Source organism: Glossina fuscipes, unplaced genomic scaffold (assembly GCF_014805625.2).
Source record: "Glossina fuscipes isolate IAEA_lab_2018 unplaced genomic scaffold, Yale_Gfus_2 197, whole genome shotgun sequence".
NCBI classification, from domain to species: Eukaryota; Metazoa; Arthropoda; class Insecta; order Diptera; family Glossinidae; genus Glossina; species Glossina fuscipes.
In genome coordinates, this window is record NW_023998540.1 from 351,671 (window position 1) to 371,931 (window position 20,261).

Consider the following 20,261-nt stretch of genomic DNA (forward strand, 5'->3'; position numbering starts at 1 on the left):
TTTATTAAAAAAAAAAAAAACTTGCATTTGAGTGTTACATCAAGCGCGGCATATTTGTCCCCCGGGGGGTATCAGAAGATTCGGTTCAAATTGAATATAATCTCTTTCTAGCTTTTAATTACATGTTTTTCTCATTTTCTTTTACTTTGTTAATTTACACGCTTGAGCGTTTAATAACAATTTGTCCTCGTATTGTTAGATAAGAGAACTTCAGTGATGACGATGATGATGATGATGATGATGATGATGTTCTTGTTGCCGAATGACATCAGAGAAATGATGCTGATTAATGGTAAGTTATCGTTTGAACTTTGATTTTTTCTTCATCTGAACGCTGTCGGTGAAAGTGATGGCAACCATATCATCTTTATTTTTATTATTATAATTATTATAATTATTATAATTGTTATCATTTTTAGTGATATTTATTTTCTCTCCGTAGTTACAGAAGAGTTGTTATATATTCTTTAGCATTATGTTTTATGTTTCTGCTTGTTGTTGTTGTCATTATTATTATTATTATTATTATTATTATTATTAAAGTTATTGTCATCAATTTCATTGAGCTACCGCTGCTTTAGCTCTTGTTTTTTCCCCTTATTATTAACGTTGTTGTTGTTGTTGTTGTTGTTGTTGTTGTTGCTGTTTACATTTACTAACTTCTGTTTGCCATGTAGACGTTTCCATCAGTTGGTTGGTTGATGTTATAGCCTTTGTTGCCAGAACGTCAATGCCTTTGCCAATGTTGCTGCTGTTAAGGCAGCACATTGTGTGTGTTCGTTGCTGTTGCTCTTGTTATTATGGCTTTTGTTATTGTTTTTGTTGTTATTGTTGTCCGTTAGCGAGCAGTGACGTTTGCATTTCCGTTTCCGTGACAGCAACCATTATGCTATTATTACCATTTAATCGAGTTTCTAACATATAATCAACACATTCAGAATTTGATGCCAAAAGCAAAGCGGCATGTATGTCCACTACCATCTCGCCTCTCTCTCTCTCTCTCTCTCTCTCTCTCTCTCTCTTCCCTCTCATAACTTCATTTTCTAAAGAATTTTTCTTCTTTTTTTTTTCTTGCATTATCGATTCTAAAGTATAACAAAAAAAAAAAAAAAAAAAAAAAAAAAAAACCTCTGTGCATATACATACACATACCCAAAAAAGAAAATGAAAGAAAACAAGGACTCCCGGCATCAAACAAAAATGCAAAGTTGCGTAACGTAAGTGTTTGAAATTTCATTAAGTTGCGATAGTGAGTATAATGGTAGGAAAAATGCATAAAAAATTAAACCAAAAGCAAAAGAAACGAACTATAAAGGAAAACATAAAAAGCACATCAAGATTTTTTCACAGAAAAAAAAAAAAAAAATTAAATGAAACGATATAGAAACGACAAAAAAACAAGCGATTATAAGTTTATGAACTTGAGGCGTCATTAAGTCGTTAAAGTGTATGCGAGCATAATATCAAGCACCACGTCGTATCATCAGAGGAAAAAAAAAACAAAACAAAAAAAAAACAAAAAAATAAAAATGAAAATAAAAAAACTGGAAAGCAATAAAGAAATATGATTGAAAAATGCTTTCGTATTAAATCTTCACGAGCGTATTCGAAGAAAAATACCGTAGGCGTTGCGTTGCCTTTTTCTACCCACCGTGCATTGCACTGTATATGCCTTTACGTTCGCAACACTTTCGGGGTGAGGATGCGTATCATCAGAGATACACACAATAAAATACACACAAATTCCTGTCCGTTGGCGGTTGCAAATTTCAATCTCGTCTAAGGACTGAAATAGAAAGCGTACACTTGGTGTATGCGATGACAGCGATTTGCAGTCAAGCACTCTCAGTAATTGTAAGATATGTTGATCTAAAATGACATGTGTGGATCAATTGCTAACCAATATATATATATATATATATACATATATATATATAAAGTTTGATTAAAATCGTGTTGAGGTGATAAGTAGGTTATTAACAATTCGTTGTCATTAGATGGCTAAGACGTTTTTTTAATGCTTTTGTTTCGTTTTTGTCTTAGTTAAGTTTTTTGATTGGTTTATATATCCCATCGCAGCTTTCTTTCCACATCGCTCTGTTTGCTCTCTGTTTGCTGTGTAATCGTTTTCTACAACTTTAGCATCACTGTCATCGCCACCAAAGTCAACTTGCAACACAATTACTGAATGACTGACTGATCTTAGAGGTTTCTCAAGGGCCAACGCTAACTGTGTCTGCGAGTTACGTAAGTTTAATACACACATAAATTATGCGCCATTTTAATATAATATAATGTGTTCTCTGTGTAAATCTCTATTCAGCCTATAATGGAAAATTGCACACAACAACATTTGTTACTTGTGTGGATAGTGAAAGGAAAAGTTCTGAGATATTCTGAGTTTGAAATATCCTTGAAAATGTTCATTCATTCTTCCATCTAATTTTCATATAATTCATGGACATTGACAGAGAGATGTGCCGGTCATTTATTTCATAGAATTTCCACGAACAACAACAACAACAACAACAAATATTGTTCGCTAATTTTGTTAATGCATTTCTCTTCTCTTTCTATTTCTTTCTCTCTAATCGCAGCAGTAGTCCTTTGACTGTCCACTGAAATATTAGCACAGTTTGTAATTTATTTTAATTAAAATATATATGTATATGTTTCGGAATGTTTATAAAACTTAAATTATAAAAAAAAAAAAAAAAACAAAAAACAAAAAACAAAAAACTAGAAACAAATATAGACTGCGCTATGTGTTTTCATTAAAGTCGTTTTAATTAATCTTAGATTGAAAATGGAGTGGTTTTCATGCGAAATCTGTTTCTAGTTGAAGTGTTTATTTATTCGTTATTAATTGATATTGAATGCTGGTATGCGAATGGTGGTATGCGAAGTTAGTGGCGAGAAAAACCAACTGTTTGGATATGCTGCAATGATTTGATATCCATCTCTGTCCGATATGCTTTCATTCATATCTGTCTTTACCATCCTTTATTGATACCTGTTGCAAATTGTTATGCTGATTATTGATAGCAATATTTTAAAATTTTATTCACTTTTTATTGACAATTTTAATGCTAAATTTTTTCATAATATACCCCTCAAACCCCTGAATAATGGGGGTATACTCATTTTGTTTGTTTTTTTTTTTTTTTTTTCATACTATATATAACGATGAAAAGGACGCTACCGAGACCCTATAAAGCCCATATATATTCTTGATCAGCGCGAAATTCTGAATGCATGTGTGTTCGTCTGTGTGTATGTGCGAATGCAGATATCGACTTACAATTTGGCAGAGACATTTGAAGTTTTTGCAAGCACGTAGGCATTAAACATAAGCCAAATTGGTCACAGGAGCAGCTTGCAGTAGAGCGTAAACTGAACGCAAATTTTTTTTTTTTTTTTAACAAACACTTAGATTTTTACTCATTACCCACAAATAATTATAGAAAATAGAAAGCTGAAATTTTCCACAATTACTTTATGAAACACTCAAAAGCTTAACGTGTAAAAATAGAAAAAGTCGGCCATGCCCATACAAAGTTACAAGTGATTACATTTTATTTTTTTTCACTTTTTCAAGGTTATATGCTGAGTTATCATAAGGCAAGCAAGACATTATGTCTAAAACTATTTTCTACATTGCTCAAACAATGTATACGGCCTGCCTTAAAGTGGGTTAATTCTAAAACGAATATGGTAGACGCCGCGGCATGACGGATTAATTTTTTCTTAATAATACCACCGGTATTGGTATCAAATATACGAACTGGGAGAGTAGGATGCGAAAGACATAGTAATGGGTGTGCGGGATTTGGCTCCCGCCGAATATAAATCGTAGATATTCCTTTAATTTACCCTGAATCCCAAAATTATAATCAAATCTTTAGCGGCGAAAGGAAAGGGACTTTGACAAGAAATACAAGTGAAAGCCAGGTCTTCACTTCTCCTGAAGGGATACGAATTTGTAAAAAAATAATATAAATCCATTGGAATCCCTCTTAAGCTTAATCCGTGAGTTATTGATTATTATTCTTTAGGCGAAACCATCTCCTTTAACTTTTTCTGTGAGATTGATATTGATGCCAAATGCTCTGCTAAAAGCTTTTTCGACATTTCTCCAATTCGCTTTGAAACGCACGATCAAGTCTCTTCAGCTGATGGTATAAAGGCTCTTTGGAGGGCAGTCCCCCGCAGGAAAAGAAATCTTCACTCCTCTCGAATAGACTGGCGTAAACGACTAAATTCTCTTCAAAAAGTTCCTTTGGACACTGCTTTAAAATGCGGTGAAAAAATTTTTGCAGAAAATTTTTTTTTAAATACTTAGCTCATCATAAAGTAAATTAAAGATCATACATATATCTTGTGTAATTAATTGTTTTTTTTTTTTTTTCAAATACTTGTTTAAATGTTTGATTATTAATATGAGAATAAATAAAACTATGTGCGAAGAATTATTTGAAGTGAAAATAAAAGAAGAATTAACTAAAAGTTGTCTCGCGTCTTTTATCTTCATTCAAAAATTGCAAAATCTTTACAAGAAATGCTACTGAGCTACTCTTAACACATACCTTTAAAACTTTCGCTACAACAGTCACAAGGACAACGAGGATAATGTTGATGGTGACTATAATTTTGATAATTATTGGGTGATATAACTGGCAGCGATATTAAGCACCCAGAAGGAGAAGATGACGATGGCGATGGCGATGACGATGACGATGACGATGACGACGAGCAGTAGCATAATGAAGCAACAGCAACAGGTGGACACTTATTATCCAAAGGCAACGGCAAAGATGAAAACGATGATGCAAGTGACGAAAATAATGATGATGAAGATGATGTTGATGACAGAAATGGCAATGGCGACGGGAATAAGATAGGAGCAGAAGATGAACATAAATTTTGCTTTAAAAACTTGTATGACTTTGGACGTTTATTACAATCATCAGAACAGTAAGGAAGGCTTGATGCATTGCCGGAGCTGTCATCGCCAAGTGTAAATTCATTATTTTCATTGTCGCTGCTATTTTTTGTGGAATGTGCGGCTTTTATATCATTCGGTATAGTTTCGTTCCAATATGTTTTATTGTCTTCATATATATGGTAACGTGGTCTACGGCAGCCAACGTATAACAACGGTGATGAATTACAAATAGAATCCGCTTGCCAAAAGGCATACGGAGTGCTTAAATCATGGTTTATATTAAATTTATTGTTTGCTTTAGATTTATCGCATTGCTCAACATTATTGGATTGTTGTCGGTCGTAATTTAACTTGTGATTTGTTGTTGTTCTTGTTGTTGTTATCGTTGTTGTTGTTGTTGTTGTTGTTGTTGTTGTTGTAAAACTATGCAATTGATTTGTGTTTAATGGTACTAACGATATCAGGTCCTTTGATTGTTTACTGGTGCCGTTGCTTTGTCTTCTAGACATTGCACTTGTTGTTGTTGGTGTTGTTGTTGTTGCTATTGGCATAGTTTCCATTGATGATAATGTCGTGTTCGCATTGTCACCCATTGAAAAGCTATCTATGGAATATTCTTCACTATTTTGCATCGACTCTATTAGAAATTTATCTTTGATTGTCGGATGGCATCTTAAAGTGTTACTCTCCTCAGTTAATGTATTGTCACATTTAACGGATTTATGTTTCGTACGATGTAATGATAGAGTCCCTTGAATGGTTTGTCGTTGATGTATGTGACGACCAAACAGTTTTTCACGCATTTTATTTTCGCTACGTAAAAAATTAAAGGCGCTACTAATGGTTGTAAATATTTGCTCAGCTATTAATGCTGGTCTCGGCGTGTAAAAGCCACGACAAATGGGACAATTTTTGGCGCGTATACGACAAGCGAGACACACCAAATGACCATTTTGACATTGCATAGCTGGCGGAGTTATAGTATCACGGCATACGGGACATTCAATTATATTGAGAATCTCTTGTACAATTAAAGCCAATCTTTGCATGCTGCGTGGCATGGGAGCAGCGCATAAGCTCTGCGTAAATTGATTAAGAAATTATTATGAAAATTGACAGTAAAAAAGAGCATTAAAAAAAAAAAAAAAAGACTTCAATTTGTCGTTTTCGCTTCTGCATAAATTCATAATGAACTTTATATGTCACTTACTTCGGCGTCATCATCCGTGCATTTATTGCAATTATTACTCCATAGCAATAACGTTATATAATGTTCGTCTGTGGTTTTTGCCAATTTTGCAATTTTCGCGATACGTAAACCCAATACATCGAACCCATTAACCTGTCGCCAACGAAACAGAAACACAAATGCAAAACATGATCAATTATATAAAAATGAAGACAACGGTCTGGCAATATATCGTAAGATTCTTGTCAACAATTCATGCACAAAAAAGTTAAGTGAAAAATACAGATAAATATGTTTGTCAGAATTTATTTAACTCGAGATTTTATCCACTATATCGCTTTGGTATAACTTGGCAAAATTTAAAATAAGTATTTAATTTACTTAACTATTGTTACGCACGGTGAAGAGGTGAAAGAGGAAAGGAAATAAGTTGAATAGTACGTACGTTCCATGACGAAACGAACACTACCCCATGTAGTCCAACTATGATAAGCATTGCTTAGTATACAAGGTCTGTTGGTATATTAACTTTTTTTATGAGATAGAACAGTGAGTGAGAAGACAGTTATCTGTGGCCGATAAATTAAATAATGTGCTCTCGGTGCCAACTTTTCGCTTATCCAGTCAAACAAGGTGAAGATGAATAACATGACTGACTATAGGTCATGTTCTTGAATGGGCTTGTTGGCCGAAGTTTCAAGACTACAAGTTAACGTAATCAAGGGATCATAGTCACTGGGTTCGCCTGTTTCCCAGAGCGAGCTAAGGGCCAGTTTTCTTCAATTCAGAATTATTTTCTTTGTCTATCGGATCATCTAGCGATGGTCGATTGACGTCCGTCACTGCAGTCCACAACCACTAGCATTTCTTTATTAATTCGTTGATGGATTATTGTCACTAACATTCACTTGGATCGGTTTCTGGTATACGTAGTAGATATTTAAAAATGTAACACAGAGGTGAAGTTTCAATAGTCCTTCAGGTAATGAAGGGGCGACTGGATTTAAGATTGAACGGAGCCGGTTATTGATACATAAATTTTTATGCCACGTTCGTTCAGCTTTCAATATAAGTTTTTTTTTTTCCTTTTTTTTTCTTTTTAGTTCCAATGACAATTAACACTTGAAGAGACAAGCTGGAGAACGGACAATGAATTTGTACCATATGCTCGGCTTTCGATCTCAGTTTTTCTTAACATTTAATAAGTTCCGATGGTAACTCATACAGGGAAGGACGGGCAGATGGACTGTCTCAATCTCTTGTATGGAGTATTTGCGCCATAAACAGTTTAAAAGTTCCGTTGCTAAGTAACGTGGGAAGTTATGGGCGGATAATCGTGCTCGATTCCTGATAGAGAATGTTTGCGGTGATTGCGCAATGACAATTTCTGCGAGTTAAATTATGGACAGAAGGACAATATTGCTTATTGTGGCGTATATTTGACGGTTAGGTAGGTAACACCGAAATAAAGTTACTCTAAATTGTCAAGTCTTTGGGAGATATTCTTGAAATTTGACAATAATCTAAAATACATAGAACAAATACTATGATGTACGAGCATAATGTATGCGTCGGGATATGATAAATTTAAATAAGTCACATAATAAGGCAAATGTAAAAACTTTTCTGTTTTCACCACGCATTAGAATGAGACTTAAGGAGAAATAAAGTTTCGATGAAAAACAGAAGAATGGATGGACGGAAGCGTTGAATATTTTCAATAATTTTGATAGTAAATAATGTGACATCGATTAATATTCATAAGCGTAATGTGTAGTAAATGTATGCGTTTGTTTGTGTGGGTGGAATTTTAACCGCACCCACGCATTTTAGCTTAAAGGCGTATATTTATTTTAATTATGTGTGATATGTGTATTCCATCATCATTTTAATTAAACGTTATTTGTGCCGTTTTATATGTTTAAACAAAATTCGCTAAATTTGATTGATTTGTTCGATTGCGTTTAACAGGCAGACAAACACACGCAAACACAGTCAAACATGAACATATATATATATGTTATATGTAGTCAAAGTAATGTTTTATGTGCCAGATAGGATAGATAGATAGATAGATAGATAGATAGATAGCTTTTGGCTTTTCAATTCCTGCTCTTTCCCGTTCGTACATATACATACATATACATGATACGATACAATATTTATCGTATATTTACGCGGCGTCGTATGTGGGTGTAAACTGAAAATGCTCATGAATAGTACGCTCATTAGTTTTAACACTAAAACGCATCATTGCATAATTATAATGATGGCATCAGTTTACATCACTGGCAATGCATTGACTAGAAATTGTTTTGTAACATATTTTCCACATAACTAATTTTTGCAATTTAGATCGTTCCTAATATGCAGATACAGATACATGCATATATATATATGCTTACATATATTGAACAGACGGAAGTATTTTATGCGCATATTTTATGCTAAATAAAAATTACATTTCTCTCTCTGATATCTGAATCATAATGAAAGGATATTCAGTTTCGATTTTTCATTTCGCGGTATTTTTCAATTACAATTTTTTTTCTAATTTCATTACAAACATTATGAAATGAAATATTTGCTATCTGTCAATTTATGTGTATTGGCTGAAAATGTGAAAAGAAATGCATGCTTATAAGCTTACATCAAAAATAAGTTTATAATAATGAGCTAAATAAATGATAACAAGTGAAGATGAATTATTGATATATGCTTATCGTCTTTAAGGATAACTGTTTATATCGGGATTTAACGAAGGATGAAAAACAAGCAAGAATCAAGAAAATAATTCAAGATTAATAACTGGGGTCTTAAGTGAAACCCATGAAACTTCCTTCCCAAGCTTCTTCAACTATTTCACTCGGTTTGATTTACATTAAATTTGTTTCGGTTGTTTACATCAGCCACATGGCTATTTCTGCTTGTAATGTGAACTGTGCTCCTAGTTAGTGATTGGGTAAATAATCACGAAATTTTCATTTCTTTTAGGCTTTTTTGCAATTTTTCAGCAATTACAGGCTTATTGGGCCATTGAATCACTCACCCTTTTGAAATTAATCGTTGGATTGAAGTGGAGAGAGCGGCAATGCCAGCATCAAGAGAAAAGCATCGTAGTTGCGTGGAGGCAATAGTACATGAGTTCTCGATAACATTTATGTTTAAAGAATAAAATTAGTTTTGTAAAAAGTTAACTTTTCTGGCTGCTACGAGGCGGTTTTAATCGAATTTTTTCGTTTCAATGGCCAATTGCCTGGGGAATGTAGGCTGCATAAAAACGATAGTGGCCTGGGAGAAAGAAATCGGTAACGGGCAACTGCCTGCGGTTCTAGTCGGAAAAGTATCTCGCCAGTAGGTAAGACTGTTGGAGTTATCTCTTTATTGATCGAGAGTTGACTACAGTCTTGAATTGCTTCAGAAAATCGTGAAAACGGGGAATTTCGGAAGTAGACGGCCTCGTAACAGTTAGCTCAGCGAAGTTGGCTCAGAAAGGACAAAATTTTTTGAAATAGAAAAAAGCAAGTTTGTGTATGAAGTGAAGGAGACTAAATACTATTGCAGAGAGAAATTGCGATTGTTTGAAGGTGAGGTGAAGAAGGTTGGCGCATCCATCCATAACTGGATATACAAGAAGACTTAGGGAAAGCTTGTACATAGAGAGTGAAAAAGACCGCCGAGAGGGCAAGCGCTTAACGTCAGTTAACCTGTATGGGGAGAGAAAAAGACCGAATAGGGTAGTGGTAGGTAGGGGGGCAGTGCAATATATTAGCTTTTGATGGCGAGTTTTTTGCTCAGAAAGATGAAAGAAACTATCGAAGTGTAAATAAATAATATTTCGAATCATTACTTGTTTCCATTGTGCTATTAGTTTACGAATTTTCTGAATGAGAAGACATTAAACACAAGCGTCACCAACATGATTGGTAATCTTCTGTCTTTAGAAAACATGTACATATTTAGTGCTTTATTACCAAGAAAAACTTGATTGATTCTATTGAGTTATGGTAAATAGCTTGACTTCTTCGAATTTCTACATTTCAAATTTGCAGTTAACACATATAAAGAACATGCTGCGGCAATAGCAAAAAAAAAAAAAAAAAAAAGTAAAAATAAATGTTGGAAGCAAGTTTCAACTGATATCGCATATAAATGCAAACATACACACGAATACTAATTACATATTGCACATATTTACTTATTCATTTTGCAATGACTGACCTCTAAAACACAATCGCCTGCCTTCAGACCACATTGTTTAGCTGGCGCAAAATCGTCAACACCACTAACCTATAAAACGTGTAAATAAATTGCTTAATAAGATACAGACATATAAACTGCAAATAAATTGTTATTGCGATTATCAATAAACTTAACCCATGGATAAGGATCCCATTTGGTACGTGTTAAATGAAAGCCGCAAGAACCGTTGGGGGTTTTTGGAATTTTCAATAAACGAACAAAAGATTCCGAATGATCCTCGGCATCTGTTAAATCATCATCTTTAGGTTTTTCCCATTTTTCGTTTGCACTTGTTGCAGACATAGCGAAAGGTGTGCCTTTACAACTTTGCTGAGCATAGTTTACTTCATCATCCAAATCTTTGTCCGATTTAAGTTTAATTGACAATAATTTCACGTCTTCTTTAACTAGCATTGATTCAATTGTTCATTGTTGCGTTATAAACCACGAATTAATTGTATTTCGTTTCGAAATTATTTTCTGTTTTTTTTTTGATTTTCTTATAATTTGCTTAATGAGAAGTACCGTTGCAAACGTGTAACAGATTCGCGCTTATTTCTCATACTGTTTAGACAATTTTCTGTATTCAGTTTATTCTCAGATGCATATATGCTGCGATTTTGATAACTCGCTGGCAGCATGTAATGAAAAATGAAATAAACGTTTTTTACTCACCTTCGGTTAGTAAGTGAGTACAACCTACCGGATGGTCATATATTAAAACAAAACGACGATAAGCGGAGAGCACAAGCAAGAGCAACTACGAAGTAATAATTTTTGTAGTTTTAGTCAGTCTTCACAAATGCCCAATAGATTAGTTGAACTTATTTATTTTGTTGTGTGACGACGTAAGTTAGATTGTGATTTTTAAGTATTAACTGTGCTTATACGAGAATATCTGTCTCCTCTTCTATCTGGGGGAATTTGCTTGCTAAAAGCAGGACTAATAGATGAAGTTGTTTTTTTTTTTTTTTTTTGTAAAATACAATGCGATTTTAAATTCTCTAGTTTGGGTTACTTTCTCAACATAGGCGTCAAGGCTTAGAGTTCTTATCTCAGATGTTAATCTGCCACCGCTTCGCGACGGCCTTTCTCTAATGTCTCTTACTCTTTACGTACTTTCTTTAATAGCCATACTAAGGATATTTGTTTCCGTCTAGTTCCACGAATCTAAAATTGGAGCTGTTGCGTAATATCTCCTTTTCATTAATTAAATCTTAGCTGCTTTCTCCCTCTAGTCGTCGTTCTAAGTAAATTGTTATTATGCTCTACACCACTTGCGCTAAAACAGTGCATTAAGTTTGTGCGAATATATGCAATACCCAAAAGGATGTGGGTTAGACCTTGTATGTTAGTCTATTCGTCCTGCATTTTTGCGTTCAAACAGTTTTAGAGATTTTTTGATAAATTGTGGTATACTGACGTGTCTTGCTCTAAAGACGGATGTTATTGAAAATGGTTCGGATCTAACTACTTTTGCGAGTATTTCCATTACGACGTCTTATAAAAATATGTCAAAGTATCAAAAGTCGTTACATGAGTAATTGCAAGGTGTTATAGGGTATTTAACAGTGAGCCGTTCTAGTGTTCTATTATTGGAGAGTATTTGCCAAAAATACCGTATTAGTCGTGGAAATCCTCTCTTATGAAGATGGGAAACTATTTATTTATTATTTCCCTGCTTGTTAATATATTTTCTATGTCATATAAAAGATTTGTCGTCATCAAGAGAATTAACTTTTCAGCTTAATGATAATATCCCTCTAAAATGGTTCGAAGTTGTGGATTCTTCGCTTTATATTCCTTTGACGTGTTCGTATGATAAATTTTGATGAATAACGATAAGAGGGTTAGAGCAACTGCCGAGTTATTACTAGTTTTCATTATTATCGCATGCTTCAGATAAGCCCTTGTAATCTTAGTTTATTCAGTTTAAACAGCTTTGTAATGCGCAGAGGATAACATGTAGCATCGACATGTTAATCGATAAACAATATATGCATTAAATTATAATTAAGCAAAAGATTTAACAGTCATTAATGTCAAAAATAATAAAAGTAATTTATGGCTTACATTATAATTAACGCAAATAGGTGAAGACCTTCACTCATTTAATATGTTTAACTTTTATATTCTCATTAACGCATTTCTTATTGTGAACGTGTTAATGTTCACAAACGGAATGTTTTTTAGGTGTTTCCCCTTTCATTACCTTGAACACGGAATGTGTTGATAAATCTACTGAAACCCTAAACACCTTAACCCCGTTTCAAGCCATAAACTATCTAACCATTTAATCATCGAACTACTCAAGCTCTCAAATCATAAACTACGCAACACTTCAAGCTCTCAATTTCGCAAACCATGGATCTCAAGCGTTAAGCGTCCCAAATCTTAAAACTCCTTGAACTCTTAACCCTTTGTAAACCCTTCCTCAACCTCTTAACCACTTAACACCTCATCTTTTCACTCTCTATTCGCGTCCCCTTGTTCCAGCTTTTCCCGCTGCCCCTTCCCGTCCTCTCCATCGTTATTGCCCTAAACCATTAACGGCCCTGAATTCTTCCTCAACCCTTTAACCACTTACTTCAAACTTTAAATTCGTGATTCCGTTTCCTCTTTTCTAGTTTCCTTTCTTTCACCATCTTCCCCTTTTCATCATCTCAATGTCAATGAATATAAAAACTTTTGCCCTTGGAATGGAAGATATATTCGTACGCAAGTGTAGCAAAAAACGAAGTCAAAAATTATCTTTCGCTACAAAATAATTAATTAACATCGACGAGTCCTTGACAATTTTTAACCCTTTACGCTTCATCTTAAACCACTTAGCAAATTTTTCCTTTTTGTTTTTTGAATTTGAAAAAACTTTTTTTGTTTTTGTTAAATGTTAAGCAAACTATATAACTGTTCAAATTGCTATGTAAAAGCAAAAGCGATAAAAAAGCAACAAAGAAAAAAAAAAAAAAAAAAAGAAAAAGAGATTATAGTGCTATTGACTTTCGTTTTCATATAGATTTCAAAATAAACAAAGTCAATAGAGGGCGTCATTGTCACGCATGAATAATTAGATTAATGTTTGGCTAAGTCATGTATTTGCCTATCTAAATAAATATGTGCACATATGTTCGCTGAATAGACAAATATTAGTAGAATCGTAATTGGCAAATGAACAGCACGTTAAAAAATTGCCAATATTATGCTCTATGAATAGACCTTTCGCGCTGCGCTTGTTGTTGATGCGAACCGTATTCAATAAAAATAAATAATAGAAAAAAAACATTGGTTTTTCTGAATTTTTTTTGTTTTCAATTTTTTATCTAACTTCGCAAAAATAGCATGGCATGATATGGCCATGGTATGGTTTTATGCAAAAAATTCAATCCATAAAAGAACAAAAAAAAAATAATAAAAATAAAGAAATTATATAATGATTTTACATAAAGCGTCACAATGGGCGAAAAACCGAATGTTTTTTGCTTGACGTTTTTAGACGATTGTGTCAAGTGCTTTCTCTTATAGTTTAAGTCCATACAGGGTAGAATTTTTTTCAGGACCATTGTAACTTCTGCTGATTTCTTTCAAAACCATCAGGAAGATGAGACTTGCAACTAGGGGTATTGGGTCCACGATCGGGATAGTTTTTACTACAGACTTTTTATCGGCCTTGGAAATCTTGTACGAATTTTAAGATCCTTGGTAGAAACATATTGAAGTATTTCTTATTCTCGCGTTTATCATTTTTTTTTTTTTTTTGTGTTTTTTTACAACTTTGTCGATGAGGGAGAAGCATGTGGAAGGGGGGTGTGGAGGGAGTAATCTCGAGTCAAATTTGAAAATTAACCGCGTATTCTATTGGTTTAGTTTTAATTTTATAAATCGGTTTTTGATTGAAGCTTGAAGTACGTAACAATGGGTGGCAGACAGTTCGACAAGCAAGCGAACTCTGCTCAAATGATTGCATCCTCACGCTTGTTGCATGCTATGTGCAGCTGTTTTTAAAGACGTAGAAGCCGTAAGGCAAAATTAAGCCACCACGCCAAGGCTTGGACATTAGATAGTCTTGTAAAAAGAGAGTGTCGTGCTTGTCGCTCAGAGTCTATGCAAGTGAAACTACAAACTTGAAAAAGTGTAATAAGAGAAAGAAAAAGAATAAATTTCGTTCAATTTTGGAGTCGGAATGGCACAACTAAACGCATAACTTAATTATTTCTTTTCTTTAACGTGATAGCTAGCTGGAGAAGCTCGACTATAAATGATTTAGATCAGATACGACATTTCAATACGCACTGGCAGGTTGAAACTATTCTTAAATGTATTTAAAAATCTTTTAAAAAAAAAACAAATGTGGAATCGCCTTTACACATAAAGTACTGTATTTGCTTAATACGTACAAAGATGCCCATATTGATGAGATATTTTCGCAATGATCGCAATATTTTCTTTTATGATCGTGTATTTGACAAAGCTTTTTATGATTACAGCTTCTCTTTATTAGAAACTATTTGAAGTTTGTTTCAAAGCACTTTTGTTATTTTATATAAAATATCCGATGGAGTACCAGACAACATTCAACTATACGCGGTCACACATATACCAATTTTGTATTAAACCTTTATTCTCTGTTTTGTCTGTTTTGTCTGTATAGTGCATCTGCTTTTATCATGGATGTTAGTATTGCTTAGTTCGTAAGAGCTGATGAAATGAGAACAATGTACATAAACCAATAACACAAGAAATAAAAACAATCAACGCCGTTATTAATTTTAAAATGCTACTAACACACCACAAAAGATTGTATGAACTGTGAACTAAGAAATGTCAAAAGCTTTGCGGCTTAGCGGAAATCCAATTATGACAATTAAATAACATTTTCTGGGAACCAAACTAAAATTAAAAAGTTGTGGTTAGCTATTAAAGGTTATGGTTTTGCGTAACACTGAATATGCATGAAAAGCGTTTTTGGCTTATAATGAGTTTGAAACACTCATCCATTGTCTGTGTTGGAAGCATTCAGAGCCAGCTGAAGAACTTTTTTATACCTCTCGACATTAGTTGTTAACGTGCAAGTGTAGATCTGTCTGCTTCATCATTGTTGTCTGTTGGAGAATTTCATCATCTCAATAATTAACGTAATGAAGGTTTGAAAACAAATTTTTAGTGGGTTTAAGTGTGGCTTTAAAATGGATGCTTAGAGTAATTCAAAAACCTCAAAATAATACTCTCACTGATAATATCTTTCTTAACACACAATCGAATATATTAATGAGAAAAAGACCGCAATAAAAAGAAAAATTGTAACTCTTTACGATGAAAAACTCTCATCAAAAAAAATGAATCTCAGTGAAGCTTATATACAACAATATAGAATATTTGTGAAATTTGATCAAAATTTATATATTTTTCTCCTCAATATCGAGCTCGACAATCGCGCTGAATTTAAGCCCGCTTTTTACTAAAGAATTCTATGAGAAGAAATAGCTCCAGCCTCGCCAACGCTATACTCTCTCTATATAAGAATAACTGAACTTTTTTCGTACCCCAGAATACTTACTGTACATTAATTAGCGTACGAAATTTGTGCGAATATATGTAACATTCAGAGAGACTTGAGACAGAGTCATCCTTAATACTGATCACTTCCTGAATCGGTCTAGATTTGTATATCACAAAGTCCGTCTTGTATCCTTTTGCTCAACCTAATGGTGGCAGTTTTTCAATGATAACGAAGACGTGTTTTGGCGAACCCTATTCATTCGATAAAACCAATTCCCGCATAACGTCTTATTTTCAAAGGTCATATGAACTCACTTAACCGATGGATGCTTCACTTGCCAAATCGATTAACTCTCTAATACAAGAAGTTGAGGAAAATGATAAAATATTATAAATAAATTATTTATTATTCAGTGGGCAAAACGGTTTCGTCATTTAGCGGCGTTAATACTTATTATTAGACGAATTCGTTTTGAATATGTACAGTTAGGAGCTAATGAAGTGCTTTAAAGTTTAATAAATTTCCAAAAATGGACTTAATCGATTTGGCAAGTGAAGTGAAGCAATCCATATATTAGCAAATAAATTCTAAATAGAGAAAGCAACTTTCAGGAGAGGCATCAAGATTAACAAATAAAATAAATGACTTGATGTTCGGGTGGGCGCGACTTCCGATCGTATACTAACGAAGTAAATCCGAAGATAAATTCTACATAGGAAAGTGGGATAACTGCTAATGTCTCTGTGCTATAATATCTTTAGGCCGGTTGTTGTACGTGTTAAAAATGCCAATACTTGGCGCACTTCCTCCGAATTGGTTTAAGAAAGAAAAAAATGCATCGAACTATGTTATGAATGAAAAGCTTTTTACATTTGTTGTATTGCAGACATTGTGTTAATACATGCAATAAGTAATTGCGTTCGCATTTTTATAGCTGATGGAAAACAACAACAAAGTAGAGAGCGCAATTAAGTTTAAGTTGAAATTTCAAGATAAGCTTTAGCCGCAATGAGAGTAAATTTTTCTTGGGTTTTGGTTAAAAATGATGAAATATTGCGTTTTCAATAAAGAAAAAAACAAAACAAAATAAATTTATTGGAAAGCTTTTTTTATTGCATACAACATAAAAACAAATCGTCAAAAAGTTTGGTTAACTGTTTAAAGAAAGATTTTCATTCGTTTTGATTAATTGCGAAATTCATGTTCAAATATTTCACTTTAAGCTGTTAAAAGTTCAATTTTATTTATGTTCACACATGTGTAAACATATTTATGGTTACTTACAACTTACTTACGCTTCCGAATAAATTTTTCCATTTGTATTATTTCTAGATCGTCAGTTTATCTTTGCAATTCAGTTACATATAAAATGTTAGCAGAAACGGTTCAAAAATACTTTTTCGTTATTTAGATTTTGTTTAATTTTGCTGACTCAATTCAAGTCAATCATGCTCATATTCATCATAATTAAGACACGTGAACTTTATCAACATAAATTGAACCATAAATAAATAATAAAAAAATAAAAAAAAACATAATTTTATTATGAGCAACTTTTTGTCATTAACCAATTGCATTAATAGTATATGTTTTATAAAAAAGAATTTTTTGTGTTAAGAGAAAAGCGCAGAATATTGAACAGAGATCTTCGTTTTGTGTATTACTTAAGAAATTATCTAAATAATTTCGTTTAATTTCGTATCTAAAGATTTGATGGATAATTATTATAAACAACGTATGCATACACGCCTTCTTAGATGCGCATTTTCGATAAACACTGTTCAAAAAGAATTTTTTCCATATAGTTTCAGTAAGATTCGACTAAATATTTGCAATAATCTTTTAATGGAAGTAAGCAACGAAGTGAATGATTGGTTTTCGACAAAATTGTTTATGGCCAATTTTCTTTTTAGAATATGTTCTGTGGACTAAGAATATGGAAAAAATTGAAGGCAAATGAATGTCTGGCGCAATGATAACCGGATAGGCTGTTATGTAGTGATAAAATAGTTCCATATAAGTAAATGAATGATTGTCGTACGGAAGAGGAGACGGACAGTGATGTGTTTTCTTGAATATTTTGATCCAAAAATCAATCAGTGCGCGACTCGTTCTTCGTTCCAGTTTATCAAATAAGTCTTTCAAGTGTCTTTGTGAAAATCCCAATTTTCGACAGAGGCTTGTAAGTACATCACTATTCATTCGTCCAGCGCCTGGTGGGAAAGTCATCACCAAATTCAAAGCCGTATATCGAGGCCTTTATTGTTTATTGAGCCATACGCAATAAACATATCTGGTTTCTCCAGTGCAGTTTAGGCCCCTAGCTTGTAGAGATTGCGCCAACTCTTTGGAGGGCGTCGTTTACGCAAAATTACTCAGTGGGGTTAAACCGACAGGGTAGAGTGCCCACGTGAAACCATCAAAGACATCCTTACCAACTTTTATACACATTTAGCAGACTATCCAATAAAACGTTCCAATCGTTCCATTCAAAATGATTTCAATACCAGCAATTCTTCCCCTTTTTTCCTCATCAAACCGCCATATGGACAACTATTTTGGCACTTTTTGGGATTTAGTTACAAGTTTCCTGGACAAAAACGCAGATAAAGTAACTTCCATTCTCATGATGGAAACCCTCTCTCCCTCATAGTGCAAATTTTTCCCACCGGGAGCTATGCATGCGGCTTCGTCGTTCGAAGTATATATCTTCACAATTCGTTTGAGACATGCTATCTTTTACTTCTTAGATATAAAGATAAAACCATTATTAAACGGATCCTTTTAGAATCCTCAAGAGGAAACCCATATATTACTTAACTTTAGTGAAATGGCAAAAATATACATAAGAATATTCGATCCTAAAATTCATCAACGAGTGAGACTACTTGGCTACTCTTCTCTCATCATGTTTCATGTGCAAATAAGTACTCCCGTTAACACACGCACATGACTTGGAGGAAAAGTACTTTAGTAGAATAGTTGCTAAATTAATTTTCATGTGAACCTTAACACATGATACTATATTCTTAAGGATAAGTTTCTCGACACTCGAAATGCTATTGTAATCGTGATTAGAACCATTGAAATGCTTCTCCGTTCCTTCGTTGCTTTATGTTCTTTCATATCTCTCAACAAGGGGTCGCTGCTTTAAACTATTCAACACTTTGAAGCGTGCCCATCTGTCTGTCCGTACAATTGTCATAGCTAGTTTTCCCAACCGTTGTTGTTTTCAACTGTTTAGCATTCATTCGAAACATGTCCATCCGTCTTTCCATGCGTATGTCATAATAATTGTGACACAAACATGATATTTGGCGGAAAGTGCTATAAGTAGTAAAGATTGCCTGGTGCTTTACTAGTCGCCGCCAAAGAGGACTAAGAGGTATATTTATAGCTTAAGTCCAAGAGTGATTCGTTCACATATTGGCTTTAAACGAAGGAAGCTAATAACATGAAATTATTTTTTATCAATAAATAAATAGATGTCGATCTGAAACGTTGTACAAATATGATCCGTATAGGTGGCAAGCGGATCTTGAATATACGATTAATTCAAAATTATTTCTTTCTGTGTATAAACATTTGCTTAAGCTATTTTCCCCATTTAATAATTCTCTGCTTTTATTTTATAATACCTTTCGAAATTATTGCTAACATATACACTTTCAGGGCCAACATCGATAACAAAAGTTGTGACATATGTGCAAAATATCGAATTTAAATGCAAATAATTTCACATTTAAAAAAAACAATATTTTTATAATTTAGGAAATGCTACACACGCACACAGAACCGGTTTGAGTTTATATTCAGTTATGAGTACAGTGCTTCTCTAGAGCAGCAGCATTATTTTAGAAAGCAGCATTGTTTGCAATCACAATGAGGAACTGAGAACGAAACATTTTTGCCATCATCATTCTTTACGTTTCGTGCTATAGAGAAATATTTATGAGTAACAAGTGTGACGTTATTATTGTTCAAACGTAAACGGAATAGCGTGCTAACGTATGCTTTTCACGTGACTTGAACTTTTTCACGTAGACATGTAGAAATGTATACATGTAGTTCCGGGTGATATGCTTAAAGCAAGTGTTTTTGATTTGTAATTTTCTTTCTTATTTTCTTTTTTTTTTCTTCTTTAATTACAATCGAAGGCTTCTTTCTACACGAGCCATAATTCCCTCAGGTATCACCGATACAGATCCATGCAGATTCTGCCAAGGGACTAGCGAAACATTCCATCATATATCCTATGCGAATGCGAGGCCATCTGCAGAATCAGGCACAAAGTGTTTGCAACACTTCATAACGCCAGATATGCTATGAAGTTCCGAACCAAAGAAGTTGGTGGGGTACATGAGAATTCTAAAACGGGAGTGGCTAGA

General features: G+C 33.7%; 2 protein-coding genes across 2 annotated transcripts in view; one reads left to right on the forward strand and one right to left on the reverse strand.

Moving 5' to 3' along the window:
- Window positions 1-3,799: 3,799 nt before the first annotated feature.
- LOC119641940 lies at window positions 3,800-11,051 on the reverse strand. Its single transcript, XM_038040866.1, has 5 exons — window positions 10,512-11,051; window positions 10,356-10,424; window positions 6,156-6,287; window positions 4,587-6,024; window positions 3,800-4,289 (listed from the first exon to the last, which is right to left on the reverse strand). Exons 1-5 carry the CDS (start codon window positions 10,788-10,790, stop codon window positions 4,267-4,269), a joined length of 1,941 nt encoding a protein of 646 aa, XP_037896794.1. The 5' UTR covers window positions 10,791-11,051; the 3' UTR covers window positions 3,800-4,266.
- A 6,386-nt stretch (window positions 11,052-17,437) lies between these two features.
- The window catches only part of LOC119641939, a 42,743-nt gene continuing 39,919 nt past the window's right edge, over window positions 17,438-20,261 (forward strand). The window contains exon 1 of the mRNA XM_038040864.1: window positions 17,438-17,608. The gene's annotated coding sequence lies outside the window, so the exon portion shown is untranslated. The remainder of the gene's footprint in view (window positions 17,609-20,261) is intronic.

Coding starts and splice junctions, on each gene's coding strand:
- LOC119641940 (XM_038040866.1), bottom strand. CDS start 10,790: ATGCTAGTTAAAGAAGACGTGAAATTATTGTCAATTAAACTTAAATCG. Junction 10,425..10,511: donor AATGGGATCCTTATCCATGG/GTTAAGTTTATT, acceptor CACGTTTTATAG/GTTAGTGGTGTTGACGATTT. Junction 6,288..10,355: donor CAGGCGATTGTGTTTTAGAG/GTCAGTCATTGC, acceptor CGTTGGCGACAG/GTTAATGGGTTCGATGTATT.